At 38.7% G+C, this 14,190-nt stretch overlaps 3 protein-coding genes across 4 annotated transcripts in view; 1 reads left to right on the top strand and 2 right to left on the bottom strand.

Moving 5' to 3' along the window:
* Positions 1–4,275, top strand: part of LOC103028656 (protein jagged-1b) — a 98,290-nt gene extending 94,015 nt beyond the window's left edge. Inside the window, exon 14 of the mRNA XM_007251005.4 lies at positions 533–4,275. Coding sequence (XP_007251067.3) covers positions 533–945 — 413 coding nt within the window. The 3' untranslated portion in view covers positions 946–4,275. The remainder of the gene's footprint in view (positions 1–532) is intronic.
* The window catches only part of cfap45 (cilia and flagella associated protein 45), a 239,992-nt gene that overhangs the window by 76,852 nt on the left and 148,950 nt on the right, over positions 1–14,190 (bottom strand). The gene's annotated exons all lie outside the window — the stretch shown is intronic.
* tbrg1 (transforming growth factor beta regulator 1) overlaps positions 11,584–14,190 on the bottom strand; it is a 40,156-nt gene continuing 37,549 nt past the window's right edge. Inside the window, exons 14-15 of one of the 2 annotated variants that reach the window (XM_022679753.2) lie at positions 13,976–14,142; positions 11,584–11,968 (exon numbers count right to left, since the gene is read on the bottom strand). In XM_022679753.2, the coding sequence (XP_022535474.2) occupies positions 11,877–11,968; positions 13,976–14,142 (259 nt within the window). In that variant the 3' untranslated portion in view covers positions 11,584–11,876. Of the gene's footprint in view, positions 11,969–13,975; positions 14,143–14,190 lie in introns of those variants that run through there. The other variant, XM_049483703.1, reaches the window with a different exon arrangement.

The following is a 14,190-nucleotide window of genomic DNA, read 5'->3' as shown; positions in this document are numbered from 1 at the left end:
GAAAGTGTTTAATAATTCTAGAAAATTTAACTACATTTACTTTAAAATAATTAACTGACTAAATAAATCCTCTTAAAGAAAAAAGTGCAAAATTTAATTTCTTCTCCTTCTGCCATCTCTAATACCATCTCTTGCAGTGTGACAAAAACCAAATCAATCATTTTGAGTATATGTATTTATAAATTCTCTCAACTTAATATGACATACTACAGTAACTGCTCAATTAAATGAATAGGGTAAACATGAAAACAGAAAACTGGTATTTAAATTGTGTGAAACTAACACAAATAAATCCATAATTTCTACTATTTAATTACTTAGAAGTATTTTTTTTCTCAGTAGCATAGTCGCTAGTCGTAGTTTCGCAGTTTTGAGATATCACGGTTATCATTAATTCACCACAGCAGAAAGGAGCTGGAAAAACTTGAAAAAGGGCCTTGAAAGTGCTTTAAAAGTGCTTGAATTTTACCTTGTAAAAGGTGTATGAACCATGACTATATTTCATATAACTCTGTATTTTTCTCTCCCCCAGTTTCGGAGCCAGGGAGTGGAGAGTTCAGCATGTACATGGTGCTGCTGGGGGTTCTGGCTGTGTTGGTGGCTGGCGGCTTCTCAGCCTGCACTCTGCTCCTGTCCCGCCTGCACCGACGCCGCCGGACCAAGCAGCCGAGCACAGACACTGCCATCAACAACCAGCGGCAGTTCTGCCCCCACATCCGCAACGTGGACCACAGTGAGACGCTGCTAGTCCCCGGACACCAAACCCAACCGCAGGCCACGCCGTCCGCGTTCCGTCCGGAGGAGATCGAACTGACCATGCCGCCGTCCCCGGCACCGTCCCCCGCCCTCAAACTCAACCCGGGACCCAAACTGGACATCTGCAACCGAGAGCGGGAGAAACTCAACCGCTTCCACTATGCAGACAGCCAGGAGCTGGAGGCGTGACCTCACGCTGACCTTTGGGAAAGACTGAGCGATGCCCCGATAACGAAGTGCTCACCCCGACGGACCTCTCTCAAGCAACCGCCTGCTGATTAACACTAGAGCTGTGACTCGAAATGTGGCAGGGCGGCTCAGAGCAGGGTCACTGTGAGGGTCCCCCGGTGAGACCGCACTCCGAGCGAGAGCCGAGGACCTCGCTGACGTCAGACCAAGTCAATATACTGTAGTTAAAGCGATGGTTCAAACATAAATCAGATTACATGACCTATTAAGAGTAGTCGATCAGCCAAGATTTGTGTCCGGTGTCCAAGGTTTACAGATTACAGCCATTATAAAAAGAAAAATCTGAACTACAATCAGTGAATGAAAAAAATATATATTATTAGTACTCCAAAAAGAGCAGTGGTGGCAGGTGGCTCAGAGTGGTCGGGTGGCCCAGGAGATTGCTGGTTCGAATCCCAGTCATGCCGCTGGCCATCAGCAGCTGGAGTCAGAGAGAGCACAATTGGTTATGCTCTCTCTGGGTGGGTAGATGGTGCTCTCTTCCCACATCAAGGTAAAGTTGGTCAGCACAGGTGTCTGTGAGCTGAGGTACCGGAGTAATTCTAGATCAGCAGCAGTTGGAAAAGAGATGGTGACTGACTTCATACTGTATGTATTGGATGGAAGGCATGTCCTAGCCCTTATCCTCCTAGTGTTGGAGCATAACTAGTGATAGGGGGAGTTCAGCTGAGTGGGAGGGATAAATGGGATAAAATAAATACATAAAAACTGCTTTTACTGGTTTTGTCTGGTATGACAGATTTTTCACTTCAATCTAAAAAAACATTAAGTAAATTCAATTTATGATACAAAACTTATACAACAGGCAAATTAAAACAAACGTGAAAAATAGGTTTCCCCTTTTAGCAACAGATTAACTAAATGTAACAAAAATGAGGTGCAGCTGGAACTCTGCCAGGATAGAGTGCAGTCAATCTTGCAATTTTAATGCATGATATTAGATGAGGTATCTCATTTAAAGAAACTGAAAATATACATTGTTTAAATTCCATAACACTGTTTAAATTCCATTTTCCAAGCTTTTGTGGGAGTAACTGTCTCTATTATCCACGGAAGACTTTCTGACATATTTTGAGCCATTGCTAAGAGGATATGGATGCAACCAGGGAAAGGCACTTCATCAAAACCAATTCAAATCTGGACCTTGTGGCTCTGGGTGGTCAGGCAGACTACGGTGCATTATGGGACACTATGACCTTAGAATCACGGTGCCAAATCCCAGATCACGCAGCTTCGGCATCAGCAGCCAGAGTCAAAGAGAGAGTACAATTGGTCATGCTCTCTCTGGGTGGGTACAGTAGACACAGGAGCTCTCTCTCTCTCCCCTCATCACTTCCATTGTGACGCTGACTGACACAGATCTGGGGAGAGCTGGGATCTGGTGCTTTCCTCAGAGCATGTTGCGATGCTGCCTAGTGGTGCTGCATTCATTTGTGGCATTTGGAAAAGAGGCAGGGTATGACTTCACATGTATCAGGGGAGGCATGCACTCATCCTCACCCTTATCCTAGTGTTTAAAGCAGTGTAAGTGATGGGGAAAGTCCTAAGAAGTGGATGGGTTAATTGTCTCAGCCACTAGAAAGTTTTTATTGTATTTAAATAAAACATTAAATTAAACAATTATATTAATAATTAGGCAAAGATAAATGTATCAAACATAAAACACTATTATTTGAAATATTTTTGAAACAAAGCTATTCATTATAGAAATCAGACTTGTGGAAAATAGGTTGACCCCCTTTAGCAACAGATTAACTAAATGTAATGAAAATGAGATCCAACTGATTGAACACAGCCAGGATAGAATGCAGTCAGCCTTGGCATTTTTACACAATGAGATGAGATGAGGTGAGATGAGATGAGGTATCTCTTGAAAAAAATCTGCTCTCTTGTTTTTCATCCAAAATTAAGGATATGAAAAACAGTTTATCTTCTTTCTGCTAGATTTTAGAGCATAAGTGAGGTGAGGACGCCCCACCAACAATGCATTTTCATGCCTTCAACCTGTATTGTTTAAATAGCAACGGAGCTTGTGAATATATCTATGCCAATGGGTGTGAGGGTCTGAAAATTGTGTGTGTTCAGGTAAATTCTGGCATATTGCTGTCTTGGCAATGGAAAACACAGGTGCGTTACTGTTTGAAAAAAGCCTAGACAAAAGTCAATAGTCAGGCGTTTATTGCTATCTTGGTAGTGAATTGTCAACACAGTACACCTATGCTTGTGGGCAGCTTTGCATACTTTCATATCAGCAATAAACAGAATAGAAAATATTTTTTTTTTCCTACATCAACACAACATATAGGGAATGAACAGTTCAGTTACCTCTGCTCAGAGCACACCTGGCTCTGAAAGAGAATTCCAAGTGACAATGCTGATTGGTATATTTTACATTAACCCAAAACACACCCACAATTAATACATAATATAATAACTAATACAAGCCGCACAAGACATACGTTTTCTGTCGTTTTGATTGCGAAGACATATTGACATATCCTAAATCAAGCTGCATGTTGTTCAGCTGGTCGCCTTAAGATTGCTAAAATAAGGATCGACGACATTATGAAACACAACAAATAATAAACAAAAACAGTATGCAAATAAAAGAGATAGAAGATTGACTATACCTGGAGTAAGCTTGATTTTTGACCGACCCATCGCTTTAAAGGTCAAGTGGTCGCTGAAAGGGAGTAAGAACAGATTTTTTCGGTAAGCCTGTAAAGTGTCATCTTCGAGAAATGGTTATTTAAGTGTATATGGAGTGTGTTTACATGTGCCCTCTCTATTTGTACAAGTTTGTGTAAGTGTGTGTGTATGTGTGTGTGAGAGAGAGTGAGTGGGTGAGTGTGCATGGGTGTGTATGTGGAATTTTAAGAACTAAGTAAAAAAATATATATTATTATTTGGAACAATGTTACTCTGCCTTCACCAGAACTTTACTAAAGGAGGGATATGCAACACTAAAGAAGTAAAAATCAAAAGAGTGCCACTCCTCCTCCAGAGCTCCTCCTGTCTGTATTTTATGTATTTTACGATGCCTGTGTCATGCTGCAGCTGTAAGAGATGTATGATTTTTCTTTTTATACTCGGATGTAAATAGCACTGGTGTAAATATGATGTAAATATTGATTGTGATTTGGATCGTTATTTTGTACCGTTGCTTTGGTTCAGAAGGTCATCATGCTCTAAATCTGTCATCATTCTTGTCTCCTCTGTCTCTTCTGGTATTTGGAGGCAGAGACTGCGATTAAAGGTGCATTTACCAAGGACATGTGTTTGTGTGTGTTCCTGCATAAACCACCTTCAGGGACATTTTTATGAATACACACCTGTAAAAAAGGGACCTCTTACCAACTGGGGACAAAACAAATGTGATTTTTTTTTGTGTTTAGGTTTACTAAGTTATTTTAGGAGTCCATTTTCCCCCTTAAAGGTACATAATCCTTCAGTTCCAACTGTGTGTTCTAAAAGTAAGGGAAAAAACAATTACAGAAAAGTATAATACAAACATGTCCTTTAACAAAAGGTACTAAAGACATACCGTTCATATTACCACCCAAGTGACTGCTTGTGCCATTCTTTCACAGTGTTGGTACAGGCTAACCTGGACAGCTGAAGACTAAATGTAAAAAGGGTAAATGTACTGTAGCCTGGTCTAATGAATCTGGATACTGAGAAACACAGAGCAGATATAAGAGTCAGGATTTGGTGCCAACAGCATGAATCCAAGAACCCAATCTGCTTTTTTTGTGAACAGTTGTGAACGGTTTAATGCTGTAATACCATGTGCATCCCTTCATAGTTTACCGTGTTCTCAAGACTACTTCAGCATTAGGATGCACCATGTCTCACAAAGGGATGTTGTAGCTTGAGAAATATATACAGCATTAAAGTAACCCCTTTATGGAGAATTTCCAGTTTAAGAGTTCAAGCCACAGATAACTGAAGCTGTTTTGAGAAAAAAGTAAGGCTCTATTATTACTAATCTCTTCTGAATATTTGTGTTCAATTAGTTTATATACAGTATCATTCAAAGGTTTTGGAAATGCAAAAACAAAAAACATCCAAACTATGAATAAAACCCACAAATTATGTAGTTATAAAGGATTAAACACGCCAGACTATGTTTTATATTTTAGAATAATCATAGTAAGCACTTCTTGCTTCAGTTAACAGCAGTGCTGAACTTATCAAAGGTTAGTTACATTAAATCACTCTTGATCTCTTAATGTGTTTGAGATCATCAGTTTTAAAGTTGTGAAGAGGAAGAGTTGGTATACAGTAAATAGCTCTATCAGAAAAATGTTTTATTCCATACTATTGCAAAAACTAGTCAACTAAGTAAAGCCAAGTCAATACTCGGTCAATCTGAAAAAAAAAAAATCAAGAACTTTGCAGTCACAAAGACCTCAAAAATGTTATGATGAAACTGGCTCTCATCAGGTTTGTGTCAGTGTAGTCATTGTATAACTATATTAAGACAATTAAGAAAAAATAAACGGCCAATGAATCTCATCTCCTGTCTTGTGTTAATAGGTCATAGTCACTCACACACACACACACCCACACACACACACTCTTACACATGTAGTAAAATACACATTTAGGGTCATACATACTGTATGTCATCTATAGGACATACTGACAAAGATTTGTATATATATATTAATGTGTAAATGGCTTATTTGAGGTATTTTATGTTGTGTGTGTGTGTGTGTGTGTAGTAGTGATAGTGAGTGTGAGGACAGCTGAAAGTGAGAGTGCAGACTTATGCATATGGCAGAGGTGACCTTTGGCCCTTTACAGGCCGGGAATGGCTGGAAATGACTGTTACCTTCCTGTTCCCACCCCTCCGTGAGGAAACGGGGGAAGCGGAGCCCCCCTAGAACACTTACTCCAACACCCACAGACATGCACACACACACACACACACACACACTCCTACACCCACAGACAGGACCCCCTCCCCACACACCTGCTGCGTCTCTCAGGATACTGACCCTCCCTTCATTAAGTGCATTGTGCTCTCAGGCAAAACGGGTGACCATCTGAACTGGCCTTTTCCTGGACGCAGGCAAGTGTGCTCTCGCTGCCAGGGGCCACCGAGCCCTGTATCTAATCTCTCAGCGCTGAGTGACACATTCTCGGTCATTTGCATTTCGCTATATTTTTCTAAATGTCGTTATGCTTCTTTAATGACCTAATTTATTTAATAAGGACACACAGTGTCAGTGATGTGGAGCACCAAATTATCACAGTCTATTAGAGAATCAATTGTTTGAGTTCAAACAGCACCCCCTTGTGGTGGGTTTAGCTTGCTTATGAGTTGCTGCATTGGTGCTACGTTATCCCATTGGTTTGTTGTCATGTCATCTGTTGTCAAGATGTTGCTTTGGTACTCCATGCGGTTGTTTGGGTGTTACTAGTGTGATTGTATCAATGTCAATATCAATTATATAATTAATATGTAACACAAATAGTAGGAACTGCTAAGGGGGCACGGCATTAAAAAGTATACAGTGTTTAAAAAGCATGTGTCCCATGTGATTACTACAGAACTGCTACATTGTTGATAGGTGGTTGCTATGATGCTAAGTTTCTAAGTGATCTTTAGGTATGTTGTAAGTGTCCAAAGGTGATGGCGATGCTACTTTAGGCAGTTGCTTGTGGTAGGGTTGCTTGGTGGGTTCCATGCTGTTGCTCTGGTGTCTCAGGTGGTTGTTAAGGTGTTGTCAACCTTAAATTGACAGGTTAAAGTGTGGGTTTTGTTAGCCCATGACTTTTGGCACATCAGTCAAACAGCAGTACAGGCTACTTTCTGTTAGAGTGTGTATGGGTGGGATTAAACTTTCCAAACATTAACTAAATGGGAAAAAAAACAGTGTGGGCCTAGGTGGCACTCTGGTAAAGTCCTCCAGCCCTTTTCCCTTGGAGTCTTTGGAGTGTCGAAGGCCGTGGGTTCAAGACAGGGTCTTCTTCTGGTCCTTCAAGGTCTTCTCCTTTTGTATAGATGAGCAGAACAAAACCAAACGAAATACAAACAATGCAAAAGCTACCCAAAACACTTGTGGGCCTAGGTGACTCACCGGTAGAGACCATTGGCCTTTTGACCTTGGAGTCTCCGGAGTGTCGAAGGTTGTGGGTTTGAGACCAGGTTGGGGAGGTCTTCTTGGAGTCCCTCAAGGTCTTCTCCTTTTGTTTAGCTGAGAAGAACAAAACTGAACAAAATACAAAGGATGCAAAAGCTCCCCCAAACACTTATGGTCCTAGGTGTCTCATTGATAAAGACTGCTGGCCCTTTGACCTTGGAGTCTTTGGAGTGTCAAAGGCCGCAGGTTCGAGACCGAATTAGGGTAGTCTTCTTGGAGTCCTTCAAGGTCTTCTCCTTTAGTTTGACTGAGAAGAACAAAACTGAATGAATACAAACGATGCAAAAGCAAAACATAGACCAGTTTTTTATTAATTAAAAATAATAAAAGAAAATAATGGTAATTACAGTATTTATGTTTTGTGGGAATAATCCAGGCTTATATGTGCTGGTGTTTGATCCTCAGCTATGCTAGAGTGGTTTATAAACGAGCGTTTGTACTGAGGGCGTAGGAAAGTTTTGGATAGTTGGAGTGGAATTACCCATAAATTACATAAAACATATAAAAGCAGTTAAAATTTAATAGAAATGCTTAACATGGCTACATTAAGGACATATTTGTCCACACTTCAATAAAAAAAAAAAGAGACGATTTACTTGTTCATAAACTAAAGACAGTCCAATAGGAAACTGATAATAAAATTCTAGCTATTGTTAACTACACTATAGGAAAAAAGTACTGGGACACCTGCTCGTTTGTTGTTTCTTCTGAAATCGAGGGTATCAAAAAGAGTTTATTCTGCTCTTGTTGGAGTAACTGCCTCTACTGTCCATGGAAGACTTTCTACTAGATTGTACTAGGATTTGATTGTTTTCTGTGACACAAGCATTAGTAAGGTCAGAATGTCCAATGATCACCCCTCAGCCGGTAATGCACTGTAACTGAAGCGCTCCATGTATTACTCCGCCACTTACAGGTAACCTAGCAAGGATGCAGCGCTTACAAGCCAAACAGCGCAGCTACAACAAGAGCAAAAATGGAACTATTTTAACTATTTTAACGGAGTGTTTATAACCCAAACGATCGTATTTTCTCATCCTCTATAACTCAAAAGTTTGCAATAAACAGTGATAATGAAACTGTGATATAATCGCAATAATACACTCAAGGTTCATGCTATAATGTGTAATACTGGCACTGCCGTACTGCTCTACGGCCACAGCACAGCACTGCCAATATTACAGACTTCCTCACACGTATTATTGCTTAAACGTACTACTGAAGTCCTAAAAGTAAAAGTACAGTACTGTGTTAGGTAGTTTTTACAGACAGCAGTGGAAAGTTTGTAGTGTGAAAGGCAGAACGGGAGCAGCGTGGACTCTTCTTATGAGATCAGCTGAATCTCTTGATGCACTCAAAGATGAGGAGCTTCTTCAAACCCAATGACAGTGCCAAGTGTCTACTGCTCTGATACCACAGTTATAATGTGGGTTTGGAATGATTCCTAACATTTTTACAACTGTAAGAAATAGCGATGCAGCACTACAAAAGTCTTAAACATTTCGTAAGTATGCAGTAAAGTAAAAGTGAAAATAGAAGAAACTATAATATTCCAGTAGATACAGATACAGCATTTTAGTACTTAAGTACATTCATACACATCTCTGGTTGAGGAGTTTGGCATGAGGCAGGTGGTGATCAAGCAACATGGTGAATTAGTAGATAAAATCATGATTAACCCTTTAGTATATTTAGTTTGGGAAGAAGCGATGAATGAGTTTCGTCCCAAAACTTATGTTAATACTTATTAACTTATTAATTTTTCAGCATAGTGTACGATGTGGGTTACTAACATACTGGTTTATTTCATTCAAACCACAGTCCACTGTACTATATAAAGCAGTGTCTAAGAGCATGTGTTACATTATGCTGACATCTTATGGCCGAGCATGGAAATACAGTTAAAAATATTTCTTGTTCAAACTGTTTGTTACTAATGAATGCAAACACTGCTTGTAATCCAAGCATATGTTCATTTAATATGTACATATGTGCATTCATTTGTTAAATACAGTAAATATAAATTATATTTTCTTGAGAGAAAAAAGTTAGGACACTCTATACTGTAGTTAGTATTTACCAGCTATAATAACCAGATGTTAGTATTTTTCACACTATAAGGCGCACCCTATTATAAGTCGCACTATCAGTGAATGTATATTTTCTGGTCTATTTTCATACGTAAGGCACATTTCAAGAGGCACTATAAAGAACTTATAATTTAGCAGCTCTCGCCGCTGGGTGGTGGTGGGGCTAACTAAGCTAAGTAAAGCTAAGCTAAGTAAGCAAAACTGTAATAAAAAAGACTTTCTTTTAACGTCAAACGAATGATGGATTTTAATCTACACAGATTTCTCTCCTGAAAACTGTTTATTTGGGTAAGTAAAGTGCTTTAGTTTATTTACAGAAGATAGATTAGATTCCCGAATTTATCCAGCATTAAGGCTGGAGCATTAGTGGCTAACCGCTAACCCTGAGTATTTCTATAAGCCAGAGCGAGCGATATTAGCTAGCGGTTTGTCCCGCGTAGCTTGTTTTGACACTGTAAACACACAGACTGCAGGCCGATAATACTCACCTCTGAATGGGAAAAAAGGATTTTAAGTGTGAGTTTGAGTTATAGTGCGAAAAATATGATACTTAATTGTGTTGCATGCTGCTCAAGTGTGTGAAAATTGAGTATACTCAGATATCCACGAAACATACTCAGAACCAGTCGTTTTACGATTGACAATCCTATCCCACAATGCAATGCTTAATTGGAGTATGAGGAGCTACGCACATTTGGATGTTTTGGGTTATTGGCATGTTGCATGGTCCACCTTTGCATCAGCTTAATTTTTGGAAAGAGTTCCTCAAGTTCCTCTTGTTATGGTTTCTAGATTGTTTCCATGGTGTAGATAGCTGGTTGCCATAGCGTGGCAAGTGGTTACTGTGACATCCAAGATGGTATGGTATTCTAGGTGGTTTCCATGGTGTAGATAGCTGTTTGCTAAAGTGTTGCAAAGCAGTTGGTGTGACATCCCAGGTGGTATGGTATTCTTGCTTTGGTTTTCTTGGTGGTTACCATATTACAGATAGCTGGTTGCTATAGTTTTGCTAGGTGGTTGCTGTGATATCCCAGGTTGTATGGTATTCTTGTTATGGCATTCTAGATGTTTTTTATGGTGCAGATAACTGGTTGCTATGGTGTTGCCAAGCAGTTGTTGGGACATCCCAGGTGGTATGGTATTCTTGCTATGGTTTTCTATTTGGTTACCACGGTTTAGATCATTTTTGGAAAGAGTTCTTCAAGTTCCTCTTGTTATGGTTTTCTAGATGGTTTGCATGGTGTAGATAGCTGGTTGCCATAGTGTTGTCAAATGGTTACTGTGACATCCAAGTTGGTATGGTTTTCTAGGTGGTTACCACTGTTTAGATGTTTTGTATAGTTTTGCTTAGTGGTTGCTGTGACATTCCAGGTTGTATGGTATTTTTGTGTTAGTATTGTAGGTGGTTTCCATGCTGTAGATATCTGGTTACTATAGTGTTGCTTTAAAGGTGGTTGCTGTGACATCCCAGATGGTATGGTATTATTGTTATGGCATTCTAGATGTTTTTTTATGGTGCAGACAACTGGTTGCTATGGTGTTGCTAAGTGGTTGCTGTGACATCCCAGGTGGTATGGTATTCTGGTTATGGTATTCTAGGTGGTTTCCATGGTGTAGATAACTGGTTGCTATGGAGTTTCTAAGTGGTTGCTGTAACATCCCAGGTGGTATGTATTCTTGTTATGGAATTATAAGTGGTTTCCATGGTGTAGATAGCTAGTTGCTATGGAGTTTCTAAGTGGTTGCTGTGACATCCCAGGTGGTATGTATTCTGGTTATGGTATTATAAGAGGTTTCCATGGAGTAGATATCTGGTTACTAAATTGTTGCTTAAAAGTTGGTTGCTGTGACATCCCAGGAGGTTGCTATGGTGTTACTAAGAGGACATTAGTTGCAAGGTACTGTTGCAAGGTGACGACTATACAATTAAAGTTTCATCCATGATGCTTGGTGGTTGCCAGAGAATTTTATAGTGTCCCTGGTGACACTATGGTGGCTTAGGCGGTAACGGTTGCTGTGGTACTCCACGTTAATGGTTGTGTTATTTGTAGGATGCCAAAACGCTTACAGCACATTTATTTATACTTATTTACATTCTGTAAAAACCTATCGCTTTGTGGAAACTGCATCCAAAAGCTGTATACACATCACAATATTGAAACAAAGAATGAACAATCTGGATTTGGGATAGTGCTAATATCTTAAAAAAACTGTGGGCACAACAAAATTTAATTAAAACATAAACAATAAAATAAAACATAATAAAAATAATATAAATCAATAACCATACAGTTGCCTTGCAACGTGCAACTAAAATCACAATCAGAGACACAGGATCAATTTTAAAGCCATTTATTGACAAATCCTCAGGGTAAACAATTCTGACCAACTACATACAAAACTTCCCAGAAATGTAATGTGATGTACTTATAGAAGAACAATGAAGATTATTGGTGATCTGTGAGGTTAATGGAGCAGGATGGCCACTAGGTGTCACTGACAGCCAGCGCATTCACTCCTGCAGCTTTACATCATCAACCCAAACTGACTCAGTCCTCTTTCAAACAGTTTCTAACACTTTAACAGGAACTCTGGCACAGGTCCAGCACTGCAGCCGTGCTGAGCGTCCTCACGTGTTGGACAGTGAGCTCGCTGATGGCGTCTGTAGAGATGCTGAACTCAGCAGATGCTGAGAGGAAATGCTGGACTGCACCGGTCGTCCTGCAGGAAGAATGAGAAATTGTTACATTTCTGTTCAATAGGACAAATCTGAATCAATCATTTATATAAAAAAAAAGTGAGACACATATAATCCTAAAATAATATTACAAAAGGTATTTTTAAGTATACAACAAAACGCAAAAAAAAGGAGTTTACTACTGTACCTTTTATTTCCTCTAAATATAACAGTTTTAAACATTCAGCAAAAATTTCAAAACAATTAAAAAAAAATCTTCTATTTTTGCCATTTAGGCTTTTGAAGTCCAGTCAATAACCGGAAATGGTACAAAATTCCGTGAACAAAATTTGACCTTTAAGGAACACAAATTAACTAAAAACTAAACTAACAAAAAAAAAAATAAATAAATAAATACAGTATTTGAGTACAGTAAGTATTACAAAGTAATATATTGTAAAAGTATATTGAAAAAACATATATTGTTTAAACAAAAAAGAGGGGTGACTTAGTAAACACTTTATTGAGTTAAAAGCTCACAGCTGGTAATTAGCAATGGAAATAAACTAAGCGTTCAAAATTGATTTTACATATGTCAGTTTCCAAAGCCTTACATCTCTGTAACTATTAAACGTCAAAATCTTTTCTTTAGACTAAATCAGAGATAAAGCCAGAGAGCAGCGGGTACTCTTTCCTACAACTTTAAAACACTCTTGGAAACTGAAGAAAACTGGTAGAGAAAGAGTCACGTCTGGCTGACCCACATGGCAAAGCCTTTAGCTCAGCTTAACATGACTGGACTTTACTGTCTTAGTTTCAGCAGTGAAGAGAAGAATTACAGGTCTGACAGGTGAAGATGATACAAGAAAAAAGCAGCTTGTCTGGGCCGTACAGCACTGCTACTGGACAATAAAAAAATAGGGATGTTCTAAATTTTTTGACTGGTAATATATATATACAGTATATATATATATATATATATATATATATATATATATATATATATATATATATATATAAGACTGCATAAATAATTAATAATAATATAATCTAAAAGAACAAATCTACTAAAATACTGCAGAATATTACATATTGAATGCATATAAAAAGCAAAATATTTAACAATATAGATTTAATTGATAAAAAAAATGAGACAATATTATAATGCCATGACATGACACATTCCTATATACCATAACGACAATCAGCAATTGTTATTGTTAGCAAAAAAACAGTCTATATTGTACGATACATAAAAACATAAATTAAAAATAGTTTATCCAGTATTTGGTGGAATAACTGTCTCTACTTTTCTTGCACAGGGTTCTCAAGCATTCCTGTGAGGATCTGACTGCTTTCAGCAACTACTGTTTTTCACAGTACTGCAACTTACAAGAATTTGCGCAGTGTTTTTGTCCAGCAATGCTTTTCCTGGATCCATTTAGCCATTTATTACATATTTAAAGTTTAACTGGGTGTTTTAGAGCAGTAAAACATTTATATACTAATATTTTAAATGTAGTTCCATATCTGACCACAAGATGTCAGTATTATTTAACACATGCTCCTCAATGCTGGATGTTTATAGTACAGACTAGTACATGGATGCTCAAACCCCGATACAGCTACTGTAACTGCTGTCTGATTCCTTCTTTTCTTTTTTTTTTCCCTTCAAAAGAATTCAGTACAACATACAATTTGACAAACAGAATATATGCTTAATTTTATTGGAGAAAAATAAATATTAAAGCATATAAAATGTGTGTATTATTACTGATCATTCTTAAACTGATGCAGTTGAATCTGGACCATCAGTCCAGAACATGTTTGTTTAAAAAGATGAAGCTGTTTGATATCATGGTAAAACTATTTGGCTTATCTTCTCAGTGCTGCTCTGTGTGGTGAAACCAGGCTGCAGTTTATTACACACTTTCTGGTCACACGCTTACTCACACACTTGCATCAGATCCACCTGATTCAGGCTCTGATTGCATAGTATGTATGCTCAGATAAATAACACTGCTCTAGTATGAAATATGCGACTGGCTGACCTGTGCTGCTGCTCTGGTCTACAGAAAGGCTCTGATTGGCCAGGCCATCCTCACAGCTCAGCAGGCGCTGGAACGCCTCGAAGTTTACTGACGCATCCTCCTCCGCCAGAGTGTGTGGGACCTGTCCTTCACCCGGCCGACAAACCTCGAAGCGAACCCAACTGTAACTGATTACACAAACACACACAGATCCAAACTAAAAATCAGCTCCAAAC

The sequence above is a fragment of the Astyanax mexicanus genome, chromosome 9 (genome assembly GCF_023375975.1).
Source record: "Astyanax mexicanus isolate ESR-SI-001 chromosome 9, AstMex3_surface, whole genome shotgun sequence".
NCBI lineage: Eukaryota > Metazoa > Chordata > Actinopteri > Characiformes > Acestrorhamphidae > Astyanax > Astyanax mexicanus.
The sequence above is the reverse complement of the archived record's forward strand: the minus strand, read 5'-3'. Positions and strand labels throughout refer to the sequence as shown.